The 26,184-nt window shown below is 36.7% G+C and overlaps 1 protein-coding gene across 2 annotated transcripts in view; it reads left to right on the top strand.

The window, feature by feature from the left end:
* The window catches only part of SLC2A13 (solute carrier family 2 member 13), a 395,490-nt gene that overhangs the window by 216,528 nt on the left and 152,778 nt on the right, over positions 1 to 26,184 (top strand). For both annotated transcript variants that reach the window (XM_041735867.1, XM_041735866.1), the window contains exon 5: positions 22,008 to 22,171. In XM_041735867.1, coding sequence (XP_041591801.1) covers positions 22,008 to 22,171 — 164 coding nt within the window. The remainder of the gene's footprint in view (positions 1 to 22,007; positions 22,172 to 26,184) is intronic.

Genomic DNA, 26,184 nt, shown 5'->3' with positions numbered 1-26,184 from the left:
TTGTTGCCTTATTCCCTAACCTCTGCTTTATTCATACTTTTTATTTCCACCCAAGGCCAGGATTCTCCTGTGAGCCCATCTAGCCCCTTTAGATTTACCTTGAACTTAATGATTGTTAATGTCTTTTAGTTGTTTGTCCTTACTTTAAAACATACACATTTGGGGCTTGGGGAGCCCTACCTTGTCATGTACCATCAATAAAATATACTGTACCCAGCCAAAAAAAAAAAATAATAAAAAAAATAAAAAAAATAAAATAAAACATACACATTTGAGGTAGCCCAAAATAATCAATTTAATTTTATTTTCCCTGTTAATCACTTCAGTGTTAGAATTTTTTGTGTCTCAAGTACGGCCTGGCTTTAGCCCCTCCAATATCCAAGCTAAATCATTTCAGTAGGACAGATTATTTTTGTAGACTTAGGGATAATTTTATCCTTTTTTAACATTCTTTGTTTATATCACGTAGATCATTTCCTTAAAGGTTTAGTAACTTGTCTGAGTATTGATGAAAGATCAGAGGAAAAAATTCAGAAATATTACTGTTGTGATCCCCTTTTATTCATATTTGTGAATGTTCTGATAGATTCAACATGCAGATAACTGCTCTTTGGTGAATTCAAGTTAAACAAAGTAAAGCAAAATAAAAATTGACTCAGAACCTCTAATGGCCATATTTCTGTGTTGATTGTGAGTTTAAAAATTTAAACTTTCGATGGTACCTGGGTGGGGTCAGTCAGTTAAGCATCTGCCTTTGGCTCAGTTTGTGATCCCAGGGTCCTAGGTTGGAGCCCTGTGGCAAGCTCCCTGCTCAGGAGGGGGCCTGCTTCTCCCTCTCCCTCTACTGCTCCCTTGCTTGTGCTCACTCGTGCTCTCTCTCAAATAAATAAAAAAAAAAATCTTTAAAAAAATAAGAATTGAAACTTTTTAAGTTATTAACAGAATCTGAAGAAATGGTTTTGTGAGCTTAAATAAACTACAGAAAATACATTTTCCAATTTAGTTAATAACTTGAAAATGAAGACTTAAAACTAAGTCTAGGATTCTTTCTACAAATACTCTCTACCCCAAAATAGTTTATTACACAAAAGTTCAGTTTTTCTAATTGAAATCTGACTTCTTTAATTTTTTTTGAGAGCATGATCAGGGGTCAGGAGCTAAGGGCGGGAACTGATGAGCAGGCTCCAAGTTCAGCTCAGAGCCCTATGTGAAGCTCAGTCCCACAATCCTGAGATCATGACTCAAGCCAAATCAAGAGTCAGACATTCAACCAACTAAGGCACCCAGACTCACCCCTGACTTCTTACTTTTAAATTAACCCTGAATTTTCTTTTTCTTGGGAAAGAGTGGAAAGTTTTCAAATAAATGTTTCATTTTCTACAAAGTAGACATGGATAAATTATTTGAAAACTATCCACTTCAGGTTGCACTAAACATTTTTCTAGAAAATTAGCCAATCTAATTTAAATGACTGAATATGGTTTTGCCTTCTTATTCTTGATAACTGTGATTGGTGTCCCTCATATAATATTTGGACTGTCCTTCTGAGTAGAAAACATGCAAAAACTACATTATCATGATTTTCATCTCAATAATATGGACATGTCTTATTTGAATTTAGAGTATCACAATTAGAATCTTAGATCTTTTAATTTTGTATTTTGACTTTAAGGTTAGTTAAATTATAAGTGTAGATGTCAGAGTTTGCATTTATTTATTTGTTTGTTTATGCTAATGTGACAATGTTGCTCCATGACTTGGGATGATTTTACCTCTCTCCTTTTTATCTTATGTCTGCAGCCTCATTATGGAAAGAAATATTTATCCCCCTCATTGCAGAGAACTTTTCTGTCACTAATTTGGAACAGATGACATTGCTTATTTGTTTTAAAAGAAAATTAGGTCTGTATTAATTGGCCAAGCTGCTATTTATATTAATTAATTGCTGTTTTCTGTGGTAGAGATGAAATGCAGATTCATGAGAAATAGATTTATCGTTTAATGCACCCAATTTATCAGTAAAAAAAACAAAGCAATGGAAATTAAATTTAGCGTAGAGATAGTAAAAAATAATAGGTGTCTTTTTATAGTAGTTTAAGTTTCAGTAGTTCTGCAGATAAGTCAGAGAGATCAAGTCATAGGCAGTTCAGTGCTCATTCAGTGAAATCTATTATAATATGACCCAATAGTTTGTTATGTGGCTGAGCCAAACTATTCTATAGGTCTCCTTGGGAAGAAGTAAAGACATGCGTGAGCCAGTATATCTGTCCCTATGAGCCAAACAAGTGAAAGGATGAATAATGGTGGCCTTGCCAACCTGTGGAAAACATGCAGATTAATGAAATAGACAGTGGTAAGAGACAGCCTTATTAATTATAGAAGTGTAACCATGGCTTTCTGTCAGTTCAGGCTCTTTTTATTAAAATATAAATCGTATTTCATGTGGAGCACAAGTGGAAATGTAAACTGCAAAGAGTGCATGGTCTTTGATAATCTGCAAACTTTTGAGGACAGAATTTACCTAATGAGTGTCCTCTTCTACACAGGAGAGTAGAATTAATGTGTGAATTAACAATCTTGAGTAAATCTGCTAACAAAGCCAAATTGATTGTTGAGATAAACATATTTCCCAAGATAAGGATTATTTTCCTCCTATGGTATCTACAAACTTACTTTAAAAAAAAAAACTGACCCATAAATAGCTAATGATATTAACCACTTATAAAAATGGTAATCTCATAGTAAAGGCTAGAGATATTCTAGAGAGAGATCCACAGCTGAATATCTGGAAAGGCTGTAGATAAATGTTGAGTCCATGTATATTCAGTCCACATTTAGGGAATGAGCCCTGATCTGAGCCTATTTCAAACACTAACTTCAGGCAAGTTCTGAACCTCTCTGAGCCTCTAGGTTTCTAATATGTAGAATTGCTATAATAATACTTACCATAAGAATAGCTGGCAGTAAAATAAACCTGTAGAAAATGATATCCATTATTTCCAACATCCTGTTTAATCCTCACTATAGAACTCATGAAGCAACATATTTTCATTGTTTCTGTAATTCATTACCTGATGAAGCAGTAGATTTGACTAAGTATAGACATGCATATGCTTTCTGAAAATAAGTCATAAACTTCCCATCTTCTGAGGCCTAAACTATTCATGATTTTACTTGTGAGCTAAAATCTATGAAATGGAAATATGCAGTAATGAGCAAAAGAGTGCCCTTCCTCAAGTTCAATGGTAGTAGTTCAGTGGCAGAGTCAGAAAAGTCAAGAAGCAGTTACCCTACAGTGCAGAGATGCTAAGGGAATTTGTAATCACAGAGCATAGGTGGGAGCTCAGCAGCCTGATTGAAATGGCTGAGGGGACTGGGAGTCATTGGTAAAGGTTTCCAAAAGAAGAAGCATCTTAAATTCATCTTCAAAATTAGATCTAAAGCAAATACAATTGCAACTTTGAAAGATTCTTAGTAATTTAGGTGCCCAATATTTTTCTATTACCATTTTCTGCTTTTTAAAAATACGTGTAAAATAAATTGTTAACATGCAGAAAAAGCATAAAGAAATGAAACTGTTCAGAATTCACCTTCCAGAGATAACATTTCACTTCTCATGCATGTGTTTATACTTTGACTTACAGAAATTAAAATCATGTAGTGTGTGCCCATTTATAAGTTTTTTACTTAATAGTAAAGTGTGAGTATTTTCCATGTTATTATTTTCAAGCATGTTTTTAATAGCTTTGTAAAATTCTTTATATGGCCAGGCCGTAATTTGTTTAACCAGACCCACAGTGTAGGCTATCAGTGTATCTATCAGTCTTCTGTTGCCACTGTAAATATCCTAAGTTTGTGGTTTAAAAAAAATTTTAAAAAAAAAACATTTTTTTTTAATCTTACAGTCCTATATGTCAGAAATCTGACAGGTATGCCATTGGGTTAACATTAAGAGGTCAGCAAAACTGTATTCCATTATGTAATCTCTAGGAGTTTATTGTCTTGCCTGTTTCCGCTTCCAAAGGCATTCTTTGGCTAATGCCCCACCCCCAAATACATCTTCCAGACCAGCAATGGCGAGTTGAGTCCTCACATCACCTTGCTGATGTCATAGTCTCATCTCCCTCTGTGTTCTGCCTCCCTATTTCACTTTTGGAAGACCCTTTTGAATATGTTGGGCCTACCTGAATAATCCACGATAATCTCCCTATCTCAGAGTCCACTAATTAGCGACCTTAATTCCATTTGCTTGCAACCTTTATTTTCCTTTGCCGTGTAAAATAACATTATTCACAGAGTCTAGGGATTAGGACATGAGCATCTTTGGAGCCATTACTCTGCTAGCCACAGTATGTTTTTATTTTTTTCAGTTTTATAAATAATGTAAATTGTATAATAATGATGATGCTCTAGTGAACTTTCTAACACATGGATCGTTAACTACATCTATGTTTTTTAAAGATAAACAAATGGCCATTTTTTTCCTGTAAGTTGAATAATCTGCTTTTTTATTACATAGAACTCTAGATTTTATATACTACATAAGAATTATCTACTTAGAACTGAAAAAGTGAGATATATATATATATATTACTTAGTGACTAGGTTATTTTACAGGTTGTAGAGTTCCTACTCACTAGAGCAATTTTAAGTTACAGTTACTATGTAGAAATACAAAATATTGACCAGAGACAAATGAGAAGTGGAAGTTGATAAATATATGAAGATTTATGTTTATTGCTTAGCTGAAATAATCATATAGGATTTTTATAAAATGTTGAATAAGAACAAATGAGGTTTTAGACAAAGTAAAATTTCATTCAAACTCTGAACTCATTTCCAGTGTACAGTAGTGTATGAGTATCCTACATACATTCACACTCTAATAATGATAAAATACAAAGTAACTTTTTAGAGTGTAAGACCGTACATACTTGTATTAGTATACCTTACAATTTCTCATTTAATGTAAAACACAAGAATCTCCAAATACATTAAATACTGAGAGAAATATATTACATCCTGGGAGAATAAAGTAATAATTCAGAAATACATAATGAAAAATTTAGCAACAGATATGAGATCGATAATTCAAATTTGGATTTTGAATTGGTGATTATATGAATGATCTGCAGGAAAATAGGCTAGGTAGGCCTAACACACATTAGAGTGAAGTGATGTGATATAACATGAGCTGGCATCTGGTTTGCTTTTAACCAAAAGCTAAAAACCTTCATCTGGTTTATGTTTGTAGATATTTCTAACACCATAGTATCACAGCTAAGTTATATTGTTCATCGTAGGGAGAATTTTCATTTTAATTAATCCCTGTTTGTGTTAGGAGTTCTAAATAGAAGAAAATACTGTATTTTCAAAAGGATCTCTGTGATGGCTAACTTCTATGCTGGGATGTTCTATGAACATATACTAAGTATGAGCAAAGAATGCTCCCCAAGTTAGCTCAGTGTCCTCTAGCAATCCTGTGCTGTCCGGTCAATGGTGAATATTCAAAAGTAGTGAGTTTTGCCTATTGTCATGAATTGTAGAATGATTAAATAGGTAAGGATTTTCTCCCATGAACTAGACAAGTGGCAGAACTTAGGCATTTGAGGCAGCGTGGCTGGATGGCACTGCCACTTTCCCAGAAAAACAGGAGTGGGTCCACCAGGGATTTTTGTTAAGTCAATCCAATCAGTTCGTCATTGGGTACCCACCCAATCAGGCCCAGAGAGCATCTACGCATTCCATCACAAGACTGAGAGTGGGGGCACAGATGCAGAGTACAGAGAGGAACAAACTAATTTGAGGAGGTTCCCGAAATTAGAAGGAATAGAATTGTTGACCACCAATCTGTTCACACCACTCCTTTTTGCCTTGTTTGATTGATAAGGGGAAGGAGCACAGAAGAAAGGGCCTCATTACAGGAAGAAGAATAAAAACTATTTTTTGGCTCCGAATTTATGCTCTTTCCTCTCTGAAGCAGTATGTCTTCTAAACTATCTTCCTTGCCAAGCAGAAAGAACTTCTAGGGAAAAAAAAAAAAAGATTTAGCTTAAAATGTAATTGTGGGGGATCCCTGGGTGGCGCAGCGGTTTGGCGCCTGCCTTTGGCCCAGGGCGCGATCCTGGAGACCCGGGATCGAATCCCATGTCAGGCTCCTGGTGCATGGAGCCTGCTTCTCCCTCTGCCTGTGTCTCTGCCTCTCTCTCTCTCTGTGACTATCATAAATAAATAAAAAATTAAAAAAAAAAAAAAGTAGAGGTGAAATTTGAACTTCCCTCTTAAAAAAAAAAATAAAAAAAAATAAAATGTAATTGTGGTCTTCACAACAGAATAATAGGTTATTTTCCCATGAAACTAGGATAAGTAATCCAGGCCTTAGCTCTGGTTTTCTTGGTGACCTCATCCAACACTCCATCCCTCAGGACCAGCTCTTACAATCTTAATATGCCCCTTTCCTTCACAGTATGCCCTGAATGGTCAGCAAGGGTTTCATTAGCATGGAGGCCACTCATTTGGTGGCTGTCTGGTTACATTGGAGATAGATGCCACAGGAACAGTACAAGCACATGCAAGAAAAAGCATAGGCATAGGCCCTAATTTCCCAAAATCAGTGATATTTTCCAACAAGAGCCCCATGATCCAAACCATTGATTTATTAAGTTCCTAGGCTGGGGATCACATTAGGCAGGGCATTCATTTGTATCCTCATGTGATTTATTAAAGATGACACACTGGCAGACTTATCAAATATGAGCACTCAACCTTCTTATTTGGAAAACGGCACATACAGGTTCTCCTTGCAAGGTAATAATAGTGTCCAAGGACATCCTACTTTGGAAGACAGCTTTTCTCAGTATAGAAACATCAGCATCCAGTAAGGGCAGGGTTTATTGGCTATCTTTTAAGGTTTGCTGGGTGAACCTAATAAGGTCTTTTATGTGTGCTATAATGTCCCCCAGGCCAATGGAGGGGACAAGAGAGTGGCCAAATAATTGTTCCAGTGGAAAACAGAAGATGCCTTGAGGAGAGGATGATTGACAATTCTTACTATCATGAGGCAGATTCTCCCCTGTGCCCAGGGAAAACCCATAGTGCAGTGCCCCAACCACCCAGGTGGAAGCCATGACCAGAGATTGTGCCACACAGCAATGGGTCCCATTTGGGGCCACCCATTAAATATTTGGGCAGCAAGACAGGTCAGAGTCATTGAACACTGAAATTTCTATACTAAGAAATTATGACAGAATGACTACACAGTTCCAGTGATATCCATCCCATATTCCTGGTATAATTAATTGGGTTGTGTTTAGAGTGGGTTTTCTGTTTCCATTATAGGGATGCCCAGGTGCTCAAATGTCCATAAGCCAGAGTAAGACCATCCCAAATCAAAGCATAGCTACCCATAACTCTATTACTGGTATTTCTAGGACCTTTCCAATTAGCATTTAGACAGGCTGCCCTGTAGTTTGATTGACAGAAGAGAATACCCATGCATAATGTTGATAGTGTGTGCCACAGGCCAGGTCTCTGGATCTATATTGGTAATAATCAGATGAATTAAGAGCTTGTTCTTCCTTAATGTACTGTTTTAGGACTATTCGATCCCCCTCCAGGAGTGGTAATACACCAGCATGGCAATCCTGATGAGCCAGAGAGAGGCAGCTGCCCACCTACTCAAGAGTTGGACTGATTTCTTTGTCAGGCGAGTGAGCTCATTATAGAAAGGTATTTCCATTAGGTGCCCATTCCATGGCCAGGCACCACAGATTTCTAAGTTCATAAAGACATATTTAGAAGGAACTTGTATGGGGACTTCTTACCCTTCATTTATGGCGTGATCCTTATATGTTAAGTGCCTGCAGCTTTAAGAATTTGACCAAGTCCTGCATACTATACATGTTGCCTGGGGGAGGTAGCACTGTCATGCATGAGATGGACTAGGGGTTGGGTATGCTAGACCAGGACCCCACCCCACCCATTCTAGTGTTGGAGGAGGTCATCAAGATGTGACAGCCAGTGGACCCATGAGCTGGAGCCTGGCAATCAGAGGCTTTCCACCTCCTCCCCAGTACTTGGAATGTGCATTCTGCTTGCCTATCCCACTCCCAGAAGCTGCCCCAGGAATATACCCTTCAGATAGAAATGTGGTCTGGAGGCTGTTTAGACTGAGTACATGACTGAACACAGTTAAGACGTCTCTATAAAATTTTAAGATTCTAGTGGGCAGGTGTGGAAAGCTAGTCACCTTGTAGCCACCCAAGACAGGCCTTGTAAGTTCCCATGTTCATTAAAACTGCTACTTACCAATCTTTCTTTTGACTCTCCTGCCCTCCACAAATGGGGCTCAGTTGTACATTATGCCCAGGAAGCCCGTGAGGAGGTTGCAAACAATTTCTAAAGATGCTGTTTTGTTATTTATATTCTCCTGTGTGTTGGCTCTTTCCATTCTAGAGCTCTCAGAGGAGAGTTTAGTTGGCTCTGAGCCTCTGAGACAGGCTAGTGCTCTCTATCCCCTTGAATGAACAACTCACTTCTGAGATTGCTCTTTTAAAGGGCTGGTTGCCTTTCTGTCAGCCCGTGTCTGGAAGTTTCTTTCTAACCAAATGCAATTTTATGATCTTTATATTTTGTGAATTTGACTATAAATGACAACTTTTTTAGCAGCGAAAGTGCTACACTAAACAAAAGACTTTAGCTGTACAGAATGAAAATACTTTTTATACAGAGGAAAAAATGTAGTGTGGTAAATGTGAGTAAGGGTTTATGTTTTGCCCTCTACACAGAGTGAATAAACCAAGAATTTCTATAATGGCTTCTTTGGGATCCTGACTGTGTGTGAGAATGGAATGTAGAGATCTTATGTTAATTACGCTCTAAAAATGCTTAGCTTTGACGTTTACCAGATTTGCATTTTCATAAGGTGTTTGTGATGACTAACACGAGCAAAGTGAATCTGGACACTATTTAGAATATAGTAATTACTCTATAGGTGGCATTTCTCCGATTTCTCTTTTATCAGGAGATGAGAGTTTTCTCATCAAGTCCAACTTTCAACTTGAGTTTCATAGACTCAGAAAAGGTTCAGGAAATGTTAGCCACTACTCTTGTTTTTCCATTCTGTATTTTCCTATAAAGCAGCCTTAGGTTTTCCTCATAAGAAACAAGAAGTAAAGGGGCATTTTAGGAATATAGTTCTACATGCATAAAGGAAAGCAGAGAACTAAGACCATGCAATCAATTCAAACAAAAATGTTTAACTCAAAATATTTTCCTAATTCCAGTTTTTCAGAATCAACAAAATGATTCAGTGCTTCTCTGTAGTGTAGAATTAACATGAATGTCTTTTACATGGTATCCCTCAATAAATGCTGACTCATTGATAATTACTTTCCTTCTTTAGGTCATATTTCTTTTTTTTTTTTTTAGGTCATATTTCATGTGTACATACAGATGGAATATTTTTTTTGTCACATGTGACAAAATGGAGCAAGTATGTCCTGGTGCTACATGCGTGCACTTGAACCAAGTGACATTTTAGGGATTTCCATCTAAACATCAAAGGACTAGGTGCTGTCAATGTGCCTGCATCAAGTCAGCGGCCTAATTTACTATTTCATAATATATTGGTGTGGCAGGCCTCTCTTTGCAGTCTTTTTTTTTTTTTTTTGCTCAGGGCTGTTATAGCTCAACTAGTTCCTCTGCTGTTAAAAAATTGATTAGCTTTCTCCCCCTGATAGTTGGAAAAATAAGATTTATTCATACTACTTCGAAAGTCTTTATTCACTTCAGCCCTTCCTTATTCCAGAAACAGTTTGAGGGCTTTATTAAACATACAGGGAGGCAACAGATATACTTTAAACTTAGTGATTTAGGAACTAGAACAAAATAGAAAAAGATAAGGTGATTCTTGCACAAGAAACCTGCTCTTTGGTGGTGTCTGTATGAACGAGGGCACACAGCCTGTCTTTTGAAAGTGGTCTTGGAACCCCCCATGTTAGTATCTCTTGAAATGACTCAGAATCCTGGCTGGGGGTATCTGGATGGGACTGAGTGGGTGGGGGTGAGCAGAGAGCTGGACAAGTGGGAATCTTGATTTGTTCAGTCTCCTGGTGATGCTTAGTCACACTGAAATTTGACAATCATATTGCTCTTAATGTTTTAGCAGCCAATCAAAAAAGGTAGACATGTCTTTTTACAATGATTCGCAATGTGCCTAAAATAGAAACCAGTCAATTGCCTTAGGAAAGCACAAGAATTTCTCTGTGGGTGCTTTGGGGGTAATGTAATAGCCATTCATATTAATCTACTGTTTCATAGAAAGTTTGTTGTAATATAAACTCAGAAGTATTGGTTTTGATACCTACAACAGTTCAGTCATGCCATACAATTCCTTCATCTATCGTATAGCAGAGGATAAAGGGAAAAAAAGAATTACCTTTATGTTTCTTATCTGTTAGATGATACATTCAAGTAGGATTCTTTGATACCTGGCTCAAAGCATTGCATTCTACTTCTCTGCTTAGTCTTGTTCTACAAAACCCCCTCTTTGCTTCAGGAGATGAAATCATCCTTTAGAGAGTCAAAGAATGAGCATATTAGGGAATTTGAATGTTCAGTCTGTGTGTTGTTCTTAGCCTTTGAGACATGAGCGATTCTGTTGACATTTACAGCATCCCATTCCTCCAATGTGCCCTCTTGCCCACTCACTCCATTGTCCTCATGTGTGCCAGTCGATGGCACTCTTTTCCCACCTATCATGGATCCCCTGCACTAAAGGCATACGTAAATGTAGTCACAAATCATTGCCCTTTCCTATGAAATCAAGATGTAGAATTTCCTTCCTGGCTATAACACCCATCTCTGCCACTACATTTTTTCTAGTCAGTGAACCAAACAGGTATTTGTCATCCTAATTATGACTTACAGTCCTTTAAGTTCTGTCCAATTTTTTTTTTTTTATTTTGTGCCTGATCCTTGAGCTGATTTTCAATGCTCTCCCTGAATAAACCTATGGTCATTAGCACCCTAAAGTCCTTGCTCCTTTGTTTTTTTTCAATCCTGGACTATGGGAATGGGTCCCACAGTAGTAATATGATTAATGGGCATCAGTGATTAATTAATTAGATTGGTAAGTGGAGTTAATCAGTACCTTTATGTTCCATTAGCACTTTACTTTTACTGCCCTCATAGAATTTGGCACATTGAGGTGTAATTTTTATGGGGATGGTGATCTCTCTCAGTGGAAGCAGAGACTGTGCCCTCCCCAGACAGTCCCAGGTAGTACTACATGTCTTTTTATCTCCCACGGTGTCTGGCACAGAAGAGGCCCTGAATGAATGTATTTTTAACTGCATATAATTGAGACGTTTGGCCATTATATATTTATTTTCTATTAAAACATCTATTACTATTATCATGTTTCGATATTTTGTGAATTGAGAGAGTAAGCCAGGTATTTATTAGTAGTGTTCTGAGCACCAGAGGTTAAAAAAAAAAAAAAAAAGGATTATTTCATTTAAGAAAATACTAAGTTTGGCAAAGAAAAAAAGTGTCTTTCTCTGAAGACAAACACATATTAGTTGCTCATGATTATTATTTCCTGTTTGTTTTACTTAAAATAATATTGACTTTAGTTCATAGAGTTGGAGGCTCATGGTGCCTGAATACAATGTATGATATATTCATTGTACCAATATTTAAGACCTAAACAACTTTTAAATAATATGTGCTTATTATAGAAAATTAGAAATATATAAAGAAGAAAAGGCACCTAAAATCTCACTACCTAGGTACAGTGTATCTTAACATTTTGGTATATCCATTTTTCTTATTTTACTGTGATTAGTTTTAATGGTTGAGTTTCTACCCTCTAAATAATTTTGCATTTTGCTTTTTCACTTCATCTTTATGCTCTTGATAAATTTTCCCATCTGATTCCATAAAGTCATAATTATAAATGTGCATAAAACTACTTATCTTTGCATAATCCCAGTTTTATGTGACCATGCTGTAAAATGTTGTTTTTATATGGATTAAAAAAGTTTTTGCAGACTTTTGCTTACAGACCTTGGAGTCCATTGCAGAGTAAAATAAAGTACTGCTTTATTACTTTTTGAGAGTGCCAAGGACAGTGTTTTTCATAAAGTAAGTCCTGTGACCCACGCCTTTTTTTTTTTTTTTTTTTGTACTTAGGCTCTTAAGCCTGTTAGGAGGAATTTTACATAGACTATTACCTTTTCTCCTATTGATGCTTTAATGAGGTATTTAGTGAGCACAATCTGCAACTAGAGAGATAAGAAATGATGGAAAGAAAGACTCGTTTGTATCATTATTTGACTGAAAAAGCTCACAGGTCATATACAGTCAATTTGTAATGTTCTCTTTCCCAGCCATCAGGGTACCTGGGAACTCAGGGCTGGCCTGCTAGGTAGGAAGGTTTGTAGCTGAATCCAGAAAGCATGATGGTGAGAAATATGTTAAAACTAAACCCATCAAGGCACAACCTTCTACCCACCCTCTCACTTTACCCCAAGGACTTTTTTTTTTATTTCCTTAAACCTTATGGATTTTTAAAATACCTTATTATGAACATATATTCTAATGATTTAAGAAATTAAAATGTAGTAGATATACTAAAACCATTGAATGACATACTTCTAAAAGTTTGCATTTTTGGTATGTAAATTATATCTCAATATGAATTTTTTTAAAGATTTTATTTATTTTATTCATGAGAGACACACACAGAGAGAGGCAGAGACAGAGGGAGAGGCAGGCTCCCTGCAGGGAGCCTGATGTGGGACTCAACCCTAGGACCCCAGGATCAAGACCTGAGCCGCAGGCAAACACTCAACCACTGAGCCACCCAGGTGCCCCTCTCAATATGAATTTTAAAATAAAGCCAGAAAAAAAAAGCAATAGAAGGCTACTCCATCCATTCATTTAAATAAGCATTTTGTAAGTTTTAAAAGAAATAGTTATAAGCCTACTCTGTCAGTTGCAAAGATAAATCACATGTAGATTGTTCTTTGGGAAGTTTATGGTCTAATAGGAAATAAAATGTGTATTTAAGTCTAGTAGCAGAGGGAAAGTTGTATGTATTGTAAGAGAAGTGCTGACAAATTGCTGAGTAAAAGCAGAAGATTGATTATTCCAGCAGTGATGTTGAAGATGGAATCTAGAAAAGAAATATTTGAGTGCTAATCAACTTTTCATGGATTAATGTAGAATTGATCAGTTAGGTTGGTAGATTTCAGTGGTGGTGAAATAAGGAAGTAGCTCTCTGATTGCTCACACTTTCTCAGTGAATATTAGTCAAGATTTCCCCTGAGGCTGGATAGATTGGGACACTAGAAGGAAAGGAGGTGCCATCAAGTCATCCTTTGCAGAACTGTAGTATATGCATCTTAGGGAATTCCAGGTAAGTTCAATTTGTGTTTGTGTAGTGCCGTTCAGCTGCTAGGTATGAATGCAGAGTAGTAGAATACGTAGGTATAAGTAAGCACAGTTGGTGTTTATGGAATGACTATGACAAAGGGGGAACAAACCAGGGAATTTGAGAATGCTGAAAAGAACATACTGTAATATTTGTTTGGGGAAATATGTTTTCAAGGCATTGTCAACATTACTTGGAAACTTGGTTGAAATGTAAATTCTTGGTCCTAGACCTACTAAATCAGAAAATCAGGTTGGGGTCCAGCACTCGATTTGAACAGGCTCTCCAGGTGATTCTATAACACACTGAGAAACACTGATTTGGGAAATTTAAACTGATGGGAGACAGTACAATTATGAGAATGGAGCAGAAACGGATGATGATGGGTAACTAAAAAGAGGATAGTGAATATATGGCTCAGCCATCTCCATGAGAGTGAGAGAATTCAAGTGAGTAGGGTCACTTGAGGGTGGGTAGGGTCAGAGACTAGGATACTTGAAGGATTTCAGAAGGGGAGGAGGTAGGAGATTGAGGGTGGGTAGGGTCAGAGACTAGGATACTTGAAGGATTTCAAAAGGGGAGGAGGTAGGAGACTGGGGTGATGTCCGGATGGTCCATGTCAATTCTCCCCAAGAATCATGACACAGAGGTAGAAATGGAGAAGAAAACTGTCAGGCAGGTGGAGAAATGACCATTGAATAAAGAGTGACCAGAAAATAGGCTGCATTAAAGCAGGAAGGTTAGGGGATAGTCTAGCTCTTTCCTTGCCCTCATCATCCAGATCTTCAGGCCTCCTTGAATATGTAGGATGTAAGGGAAAAAAAGCCAGGACTCTACATGCGCGCTGTAAGAAGGTAGTGCCGCCATGTCCAGACTTTGTTCACAGGGCACAGGGAGATCTTAGTAGAGCAAAGACAAGAGGAAGATGAAGTCAAATCAGTGAATGTACAGATTAGGTGGAAGGAAACGACCTGTGGAAACAGGTGAAAAGTCTTGGCATCTTGCTTGTTTATGAAATAAGCAGGTGTGTGAGACTTGACAGAGCAAGGTGAAAGCCCTTATATCTGATGTGATTGGGTTGGCACTTGTTTAGTTAACTGAGAAAGATAGCTATGAGGAAATTTTATTTTTAGTTGTATAGTATTTACTTATATTCACTGCTTGAACTTCCAGATTGTTTTTCTTGCATAAGTCACAGTATTCTCACCTGTGGATTCCAGCTTTAGCTTCTTGCAAATAGAACGATAATTGAAAGATTCTTTATTTATTTAGATTTTATTTATTTATTCATAGAGACACACAGAGAGAGAGAGAGAGGCAGAGACACAGGCAGAGGGAGAAGCAGGCTCCATGCAGAGAGCCTGACGTGGGACTCGATCCAGGGTCTCCAGGATCACGCCCTGGGCTGCAGGCCGCGCTAAACCCCTGCGCCACCGGGGCTGCCCTAATTGAAAGATTCTTAAGAAGAAACACAAGGGCAAAATCTTCTAGACTTTATCATTTTATCCCCAACTGTTTACAGTTGTGTTGCCCACATAGTTGGTTTTTGCTTTAAGAACTCACCTTTATTCACTCTTTCCAAACATACAGTTCTCTTTTTAATACTTTTTTTAAAGCATCTTATGTTCTATTGCTTTTTTACTATTTGAGTACATAATTATAATGATAGGCATAAACAGGATTGGGAAAAAAGCACACCTGACTTGATATACATACAGTTCAACAGATGGGAGACACATGCTTGCATGAAGTCCCAAATGTGCATTTTCCTGTAGGCATATGTTTTATACAATGAATTAGTAGGTTAATCTGGCAAATGGTGAATTTCAAGTCAGAGTTGTTCTTAGTGTTGCTTAGAGCAAGGTCAATGATCTGGCTGAGTTGGATGGATGCAACATAAGGACATCTCTCCTGACATTTCTAGAGGCTTGAAGCCAGCCAGGGTGAAAGAACCAGTGGTCTCTGAGATGGAGAGTAGGTCACAGTTGGGAACACTGAGGATCTATCGAATCTCTTTTACCTTCTTTTGGCATGTTTTTTATTTGTTCTTCCCCAAACACTAATGAAATAATTTTAATTATGAAAATTGTTTTGTGGGGCTCCTGGGTGGCTCAATGGTTGAGCATCTGTCTTTGGCTCAGGTTGTGATCCCAGCATCCTGGGATCGAGTCCCATATCAGGCTTCCTGCGGGGAGGAATTTGAGAATTCTCAAATTCCCCCTTCTCCCTCTGCCTATGTTCCTGCCTCTCTCTCTGTGTCTTCCATGAATAAATAAATAAAATCTTTAAAAAAAAGAAAATTGTTTTGTAAAGTATTAAATGTCTTTAATAATTATATTTTCTAAAGATCATTAATGATTTTTGGATTATTTGATTTAAGCATAGTGTGGTACAGCTAATGTGTTAGCTCAAAATGCATGATATACATGAAATCCTAATTTCTACTTTTCTATTTCTTCATGGCTTCCACCTAATAATATAGAAAGCTAATTTTTTACTGTACAAAGTACATAAAATAGGTTTGAAAATCTTAATCATTTTTTAAACTGTTTTTAAGATTTTGTATTTAGATTAAACATTTTTCCTAAATCTAGCACATAGTTATCCATGTTTTCGACTATATAAACACCATCCCAGTAGGAAAATAAAATTTTTTCAGTTAAAAGAATATCTTTTATTAGAATGACAATTTCTTTAATTTTTAAAAGAATATTATTTCTTTTTTTTCCTAAGATTTTATTTATTTGACAGAGAGCAAGCACAAGCAAAGGGAGCATTAGAGGGGGAGGGAGAAGCAGGCTCCCCACTGAACAGGGAGCCCCACACGGGACTCAATCCTAGGACCTTGGGATCATGACCTGAGCCTAACTGATTGAGCCACCCAGGCACCCCTAGAATGACATTTTAAATTCTGTAGTCCATGTACTGTGTACATATGATACAAATAAATATATTTATAATACTAGGAACTAAAAGAGCCAAATAATATAACTTAGATAATGGAAATCAGCTCCGTAAATTCCCCCTCTTCTCATTTAACTTGGTCTTTATCATCCCAAGTATGAAAACTGCCAAGTATGAAAGAACCCGCAAGTTCAAGTTTCATAGGTAACTGAATTTGTAAGCTGCCTGCAGCACTGCTAGGACACACTGGAAAGAATATATTCCATATCTGTTTTATTTGGGAAGTTGAAGTCTTTATAATTTTATACCAGAAAAAGTTTGTCTTTATTATGAACTGATACATTTTGTCAGACAAACTATCGTTTGCTATTTTGCTTCGGCCTCCAGGAATCTTAGGGCTAACTTGTAATTACTCTGTGGCCACAGTTTTTATAAAATTAACTTCATCTTCTTCGACTTCTCTTACCAGTCTTTTTGTTTTAGCAATTCTGTCATCTGTTATTTATTATAAATATTCTTAATTCCTTTTTGAAACTTGGTGGTAGATAAATTCATTAAAGCTAACAACTATTGACTACTTCTTGCGTTAAGTTAAATCTTTGACCTAGCAATAGTGAAACAGACAGGTATGCCTTCAAGGAGTTTAAAAAAAAAAATACTTTTTCAGAAACCCCTAGGAAATGCTTGTTCAAATATAGAACAAAAGAAAACAATATATGTATTTTGCTAAGCATGTACAGTGCACACCTTTTATTGCTAGTTTAAAGTCCTCACTAAGGCAGATTGCCATTATCAAAGCCTAGATGTTTTCTTGAGCTATTTTGTTTTATTCAGATTTAAAATCAGGATTAGAAACTGGGTCTCAGATAACCTCTGAGATTTCAATGCACATACAGTACAGCCATTTCTGTTCTGAGATATCTATAGAGAGTTGTGAAGCTGGTCTTCTGTGAGAACACACTGACCTCATGGCTTTCAACTTCACTCTGGGGAGGAATTGGCATGTGTGAGATGACCAGAGGTTGCCCACAGAGTCTTTGATAAAGATGATAGTTTGTCTGATCGGTACTATAAAATGATTTTGAAAAGAAGAGGCATCCCTACTTTAGTCTAAAAGGAAAGAAAGCCTTTTCCATTGTCCATATTGTTCTTTTATGAAGAATATTCTTAGGCTTCGTGCAACTTTTAAACACCCAGTTCCTTGAACAAACTACTACGTAAAGGCTTAGAAGGTTGTAAATACAGTGGTAGTCCATTCCATAAGTGGTTGGCCGATAGCACCATTTACAGAAACATTGGAATTCACACATTTTAAAATGTAAATTCAATGTACCTTTTCACCATGATCTGACTAAAAAACAAGATTCGTGAGTTATTCTTCCCTAGATATGTCATCCCCTGTCCTGTGAAAGAGAATATAGTTATTGCCTGAATTTTTCTGGAGCTGATTGCCCTTTAAGTGAATGTCCTTGTCTTTTAACTGATGGCCTTTTGCTTATTTTACTGCTTATTAGCGCTTTAGTTGTGTGTGATGTGCAGAATAACGCCTCCCCCGCCAAAGATGTGTACATACCCTAATCCCTGAAGCCTATGACTAGGTTACATAACATGGAAAGGGAGATGAGGTACAGATTGAATTAAATCTGTTAATCATTTACCTTAAAATGGGGAGATTATTTTGGGTTATCTGAGTTGCCCCAGTGTATTCACAAAGGTTCTTAAATGTAGAAGAGGACAAGTGATGTGAAAGGTACTTGGCCACTTTTGCTGGCTTTGAGATTGAGGAGGGGGCTGCACGAGCCCAGGAGACTTCTAAAGCCTGGGAAAGGCAAAAGAAACCTGTTCTTCCTTGAGCTTCCAGAAAAGAACGCCCTCCTGACACCTTTGATTTTTGATACCCAGTGAAATTCATGTCCAATTCCTGACTTACAGAACCGTTAGACAATATATTTTGTTGATTTAAGCCAGTAACCTTGTGGCCATTTGTTATGGCAACAATAAAAAACAATGCATTTACCAGTGTTCCAAGAAAGGAAGAATGAAGATCAAACTCAAGGTACTCCATCCAGGAAAAGATTTAGTGTATGTTGAATTTGCAGGGCTTGCTGGCAAGGAGATAAAAGACGGTCAGTGAATTTCAGCACCCTGCCCTACTGCTTCCCATTAATGCAGAAAATCTGCAGGTGTCTGTTGCCTGACCTGAAATACACTTCAAAACAATATACCTTTGCTTCAGTCAGCCTCCAGGCTGCCTACTTGGCTATCATGGGAGTGAGCTTTTCATGGAATAGATTTATTATGTTATTTCTCTTTAAAGTCCATTTTATGACTTTTCCATTGTCTAGAGAAAAAAGCTCACACGTGTAGCTTGGCAGTGAAGGCCCCTTGACAACAGAAGCTTCTGCTGCAGCTACGTCATACTTCTTTTTCTTATGCACGTTATATTAGCCAAGGTAAAATACTTAACGTTTGATGAGCCTGGCCTAGTGTTTTGCACTTTTATTCTTCCTGCATTTCATTTTCTCTGCCACTGGTGTCCTTCCAGATCCACACGCCTCCTCACAATCCCCTATGAATTCTTTGAGACTCAATTCAAATATTAAACTCCCTGGAAAATCAAGGAACATAGCACGTCAAATAAAATTATTCCATCTATCCTTTATGCTACATTATGACTTGTATTCTTTGATTAAAAGTATTTCCATTTCCGGATGCCTGTGTGGCTCAGTGGTTAAGCCTCTGGCTTCAGCTCAGGACATGATCCTAGGGTCCTGGGATGGAGTCCCACATCAGGTTCCCTTCAGGGAGCCTACTTTTCTCCCTCTGCCTCTTCCTCTCTCTATCTCTCATGAATAAATAAATAAAATCTTTAAAATAATTATTTCCATTTCATTTTGTTTCATTCTGTGAGTTTCTTGAAGGTATTAAATAGGTCTAATATATTTGTGGGATCTTAGTAACTCACATAGCTTATAGAGTAAATATTCAGTAAATAAATTTGAAGTGAACAAATGATTGTTATCTAACCTGGCCAACCTACCACAGAGATACCATTAGATTGCAGATTTCTGATTCCCAGGCCAGTCTTTGGTTATATTCTACCTCTAAAACTTAAGTACTGGGGGATCCCTGGATGGCTCAGCGGTTTGGCACCTGCCTTCAGCCCAGGGTGTGATCCTGAGGTCCCGGGATTGAGTCCCACCTCAGGTTCCCTGCACGGAGCCTGCTTCTCCCTCTGCCTGTGTCTCTGCCTCTGTGTGTGTGTGTGTGTGTGTGTCTCTCATGAATAAATAAATAAAATCTTTAAAAATTAATAAATAAAACTTAAGTACTATAAAATTTTTTTTAAATACCTAGGGAACATTTTTATTTTAAATAAAGTTTTGGCACTGACTAGTTTCCTTTGATGCCATTTCTCCTTCTTTATCTCTTAATTCTTAACACTTGGAATTTCATGGTTTTGTTGTATAAAAATGAAAACATCAAAATAGTCTCTCTGCCTTGTTTAATTTTTTCACGAGTCTCTTTGCAAGAATTATTTTGTGTGTTGGGGCACCTGGGTGGCTCAGTCAAGTGTCTGCCTTTGGCTCAAGTCATGATCTCAGGGCCCTGGGATCAAGCCCCTCATGGGGCTACATGCTCAGCACAGAGTCTGCTTCTCCCTCTCCTTCCTCTCTGCTGCTCCCCCGCACCCCTGCCCCCCTCACACGTTTGCTCTTTCAAATAAATAAAATCTTTTTTTATTTTTTTATTTTTTTTTAATAAAATCTTTTTTTAAAAAAAAAGAATTATCTTGCTTGATAGACCTATTTTTATTTATTTATTTATTTATTTATTTAAATATTGTGAAAATATCTGGGATGCCTGGGTGGCTCAGTGGTTGAGTCTCTGCCATCAGCTCAGGTCATGATCCGGGGTCCTGGGATCAGTTCTGCATCAGGCTCCCCATAGGGAGCCTGCTTCTCCCTCTGCCTATTCTCTGACTCTCTCTCTCTCTCTCTCTCTCTCTCTCTCTCTGCCTCTCATGAATAAATAAATAAAAATCTTAAAAAATAATATTATGAAAATATTGAGAAGACTGAAATGTAATCAAATAGCATGGCTGGTATCAAATCCTTTTGACTTTAAATACTTGTATATTCTCTCAGTGCTTCTATTTACTGCCTTTTTAGATTTGTTACTGATGTTGATTTCTCAGTGGTTGCATGTGGGATCAGACTTGCTGAGCAAGTCTTTATGATATTGAGAATGTATATGGTAGAGCTTGGAAACTGTAAACATTATTCAGATGGAATGAATTATTTTCATAACTTTTATTGTCACTTTACACTGTGATTGCAAAATGTTCACAATTTTCATAATGATGGGGAGTAATTCCACTGGGAATTTCTCTTTTTTACAACTATTGTCAGAATTCAAAAATCTTAAAATGTTTGGCATAATTTTTAGTGTAATCAGTAAAACACATCCTTGTGTTGCATAATTTATAAGTTTGGTTTACAACTTTTAAAAAGGAAAACCGTTTCTATTAACGTAAATGAGCGCATTGGCATTAATGTTTTATGTAAGAAGATCATCATTAATTTAGAAAATAGAGGCCGTTAGTAAATCATTGAAATGCAAATGTATTTAAAACAGATTTTATTTTTGAAATGCTCTGAAAATGTTGATAAGTATTTGGAAACAGTAGATTGTAACTATAGAAATATCCTGCTTGATTGAACATTGCTTGGTTGCCCACTATCTGATTCGGATAAGCTAACGTGTTTTAGAATGGTTCAGAAGCTAGGCAAAGCCATGGTTCAGAAATGTGTCTTCGGGATTTGAATCCTGTCGGATTTCATAAGTGATTCACCAGGAGTATTTTGCTTCCTTTGTTTTAAGGACAGCTTTAAAGTAGTCTTTGATTTAGCTACTGATATTTTCAGAAAAGAAGTGTCCTGTAAGAAACCTGTCTTCTTTAAATGTATCAAGGGTAAATCTCGTAGAGCATCAACAAATTTGCTTTACGGTTTTTTAGAACTAGTCTCCGGTTAATTCATTTAGAATAAAAATGAATCTGTGGAGCCTAATCATATAGATTGTGCTAGAGACTTAGCTTACCAAAGATTACACTTTTGTAGAAACCACCAAACCATTCTCGTGTACATCATGTCAGTTTCTTATCTCCTTAAAAAAATGCCAAATAAATTGACACATTCTTCTTGTCTCTTTTTAAAGAGATTCCTTCTGCCCAATTTCTGCCATTATATCACACTTCCCTTATCATAAGCAACACGTCTATTTGTTCTCTTAAGTATGTAAATTTACATGTATGATGATGACTTCTGATTCATTCCACGGACTTGGAACTTATCCTTGAATTAGTGTGGTAGCCTTCATGAAACAAGCCGTTGCCCCCTACTTGTGTACATTTCACTCTTAAAGCCTTCAACCTGCTATCCACTTGCTTGGGTATCTTTTGATTATACAAAGTTCAAAATAAATTTATCTGAACAGTCTTTGTATTGTGATCATTTGAACACTTTGCATGAATTCCCATGCTAACCTGATGCTATTACTCTAGCAACTTGTGATCTTTTTAGATTTACTGTTATTTTTCTACAGGAACAGTTCTGTTTCTCAAATAACTATTAACAACAGTCATTTTATTCTTTCCTCACAGGTACTACAGTGCAACCATTCTGCAGATGTCTGGTGTTGAAGATGATAGACTTGCAATATGGCTGGCTTCCGTTACAGCCTTCACAAATTTCATTTTCACGCTTGTGGGAGTCTGGCTTGTTGAGAAAGTGGGTCGCAGGAAGCTTACCTTTGGGAGCTTAGCAGGTAGGTGACGGGATGAAGAACTCATTTTTTCTAATGATGACAAGCTCACCTTCCAAAATACAATACCAGTAGGAATTATGATATTGTTCTCTTAGCCAAATAATAGACTCCTTTTAGACAAAAAGTTTTTTAAAAGGAACTGAATGTTATGATATGTAACTAGAATGTAACTAGAAACTGGAATTTTAAGAACAATCTGAATCTACGGAGGGTAACATTCTACTGCGGTTAATTTTGAGCTCTGCTCAATGGTACAAAAGTGAAAAGAATAATTGGTTTTTGTTCTTCTTTGAAAAATTTGATCTTCATAAACTCGCTTTTTAACCTGTTTTATTTTTAAGTTTGGTATAATATGGAAGTAAATTTGGAGCATTTTTTAAAGCTCTTTGAATAGTAGAATATTAGAACTATTTAATTTCTTCAGAAAGCAGCAACAGACTCTTTGTAAAGTGTTTGAACCAGACTCAGATTCTAAGGCAAATCCTAACTGGTTAAATGTGTTTTCTATAATAGCTAAATAAGACAAAACTTTTCTCACTTTCAAGTACTTTTTGTCTTTAAATTCTAAACATTATTTTTCTGCTTCACTTACAGAATGAAATCCACCTTTGCCATTGTCTTCACATGTCTTCACATGTTCATACAATTTTCTTATCTCTTTCATATATATAGATTACTAATTATCAATTAGCTGGCTTCTAATAGCTCCTTTATAAGTTTAATTAGAATAAGAATACATTTTTCCATTAAAATGTAGAGTTTCCAGGCTAACATGAACTACATTCTCTTTTAACCAAATTATACCTTTAAACACTGATCTAATAGCACTGCTTCAGGCACTTGTCCCAGATTTTAATGAGAAAATGCAATCTGAGTTCCAAAGTTATTAGGAACACATAGTCTCTCCTACCATTATCTCCATCAGGAAGAATAGAATGCTTCCACGCTCTGTTCTTGCCTAAGCAGTGGAAGGACTTAAGTCTGATAATGTAAGTTGAACTGAGAGGAGGGTGAGCAAAGATTGTCTGATTAAGAGGCAAAGGTAATTGCAACAGTCAAGGTACACAGGGAAGCAGGAGGGTAAGTGAGAAAATGTAAGGGACAAGGAGGCTAAAAACCATCCATTCATAAACTTGTTGAAGAAACTAGTAGTGTTTAGTCTGGAAGAAAGACTAAAGGGATACCCAGTATATACCTTATTCTAGCAGGTGGTAGATGTTATAAGGGTATAATTTTTACTTAATATGGAAAATATATTCTTAATCAGAACTATGTGACTATAAATTGGTCTGTCTTATTAGGATACATGGCCATCAAGTGGTGATGTACCAAAAATAAATTCCTATAATTGGGTAGAAATTAGGTTTGTTGATTTCTAGAGGTTCAGGTCAACCTGAAGAAGAGGTAATAGCTGTTTTACAATTTTTTTAATGGATACCCACCCTTCGTTTTTAACAGGGCCTCTGTATATTGCAACTGTAAGAAGTCTATTTTTTTAAATAGAATTTCAGGTCTTCTTAAATTTGACATTTGGCTCTGTCATCTGAGGAAAACATTTTTTCTAGTAGCCCTTTATTTGTCATATTTCAATGAGACACTTTCTCATCAACTTCTGAAGGTTTTTAAGGCATTGTAGATCTAGAGCCATACTGCTTGGGTTTGAATTTTGTGACTTTGCGCAAGTTTCCATTTTCTCATTAGTAAAAAGCAATTCAAGTCCCTACTACATAGGGTTATAAAGAGGACCGAACACATTTATACACATATGACATTTAAACCTCTTCCTGACATAGGTAGTAAGGTGCCTAGCTCATCTTAGCCATCACAGAATTATTCCTGATGGGGTGATTCTTTGTTGTTTTAACCATAATGTGAAATAAGCTTGAATAATCGGAATCCAGGAACTTTCCTGAACTCTCCTAGCTGATGTCCTGTTTCACCTCTCAATGTAGGTGTTCTGCTCCAAGAACTTCCAGAGCCCATCCCTGGCTATTAAGAGAAAGTATTAAGACAATTACCTGGGAGAACAGTACCGAGAGATGTTAGGGACTGCTTTTCATGAGCAACCCGGAGGCACTTTTCTTTCCTGCCTTTTTTTGTTTCCAGTCAAAACCACCAACACTCCAGCTGTGCACACTACTAACACCATGCAGTGATTGCTCTCGCATGAGAGGGATCTTCCATCAAGTAGATACTTGAGTTCCTTGTTATATAGCCAATTAAAGTGATGATGTAGATATTACAGTGGTTTAAGAGGTAAAAGGCCTAGTTTCTTATCACAGGTCTCCTCTTCTACATGTACATATAGAGGTAAATAGAGCTCTTTATGCAGTTCTGGTTTTTAACTGATTTAATAGGTGCCAGTAGACCACAATGACCAATGGAATTTTACACGTTCAGTCAAAAACATGCTGTTCAACAGCCTTGCTAGTGGATTAATATTACCCTTCCTGTGGATGTTCGTTTCACTTTCTGATGCCAGTTGGTTCTGGGTTAGTTATATATATTTATTTCAATATTTTGTTTTGGTTTTTGTAGATATCAAAACTATGATAGTGCTAGGATTAGGATACTGTTCTATTTAAAATTTCTTAAAAGCCTTTAATCCAGTTCTGTCCCTTTTCTTACATTTTTATTATGATTTATTTTATGATACTGGGTTAAATTACTGAGAAAACTCCTATCAAAATAATTTTTGAATAGGTATTCTTTGAAAATCACTACAAATAAACTATACATATCTAGACCTGGACAAAAGGACTCTTTATACAAAGAAATGTAAAATATATAGTCCATGAATAATTTTAAATGGAGGACATTTTGTGGTGTTCTGACTTTTGATAATTTTTAAAGATTGATGTATTTATTTGACAGAAGGGCAGAGAATCTCAGACTCCTGGCTGAGCGAGGAGCCCAATGCAGGGCTTAATCCCATGACCCAGAGATGGTGACCTGAGCCAAAATCAAGAGTCAGATCCTTAACCAGCTGAGTTACCCCAGGTGCCCAAATGATTTTTGATATTTTTAAAGCTTGGCTCAGAGAACTGGTCTTTCTCATAAATATTACACATATAAAGACATATTAAACATATAATGATAATCTCTTGATACTTTTAATAGAAGAAAATCTGTATCTATATAGATTTATTATAACTAATCAGACAGCCAGAAACACAGTGTTAGTTGTCCTCAGATATCTTGATAGTAGAATATTTCTGAAAGTGTCACTCATACACTGTCTCAATCAGAATTACCAGAGGGTACTTATTTTGAAATATGTACTCATGGACCTTACCCAAATGTATTAACTTAGGATCTCTGAAGATGGGGTCTGGAGCATGTGAGTTTCAAACAGGTTCCCCAGCCGATACTTATATACAATAGTGTGCTTTATTAGAGTCCTGGGAATAGGAATTAAAAATTTTCTAAGTATTTACTAATAATTTAGCACTGCACCAGGTAGTTAATAGTAACTTATTGAATTAGATGTTTTTTTAACATAGTATTTTTCCAACACACTTCACTTCTGTGAAGACCATCTTTATTAGGAAAATTATATCAGGGATCCCTGGGTGGCACAGCGGTTTGGCGCCTGCCTTTGGCCCAGGGCGCGATCCTGGAGATCCCGGGATCGAATCCCACGTCGGGCTCCCGGTGCATGGAGCCTGCTTCTCCCTCTGCCTGTGTCTCTGCCTCTCTCTCTCACTGTGTTCCTATCATAAATAAATAAAAATTAAAAAAAAAAAAAAGGAAAATTATGTCAGAATCCCAAAATGTCACAATATACTTAGTTAAGAAGAGACTTTTCGCTTAAAATATAAAGAATGTGCCTAAACTGCAGAGAGCACTGGAGAAGATTCAAGGCCTTCTTATATTGGACTCAAATTTGGTTGGAGTAATGATCAATCTGACAATAATTATAATAATTTGAATACTAACAAGTGGCTAATAAAATGTCTATAACTTGTTAAATGAAAGGAAATCGGTAATTCAAGTAGTTTTAAGCTTTAAAG

Source organism: Vulpes lagopus, chromosome 21 (assembly GCF_018345385.1).
Source record: "Vulpes lagopus strain Blue_001 chromosome 21, ASM1834538v1, whole genome shotgun sequence".
Taxonomy (NCBI): domain Eukaryota; kingdom Metazoa; phylum Chordata; class Mammalia; order Carnivora; family Canidae; genus Vulpes; species Vulpes lagopus.
The sequence above is the reverse complement of the archived record's forward strand: the minus strand, read 5'-3'. Positions and strand labels throughout refer to the sequence as shown.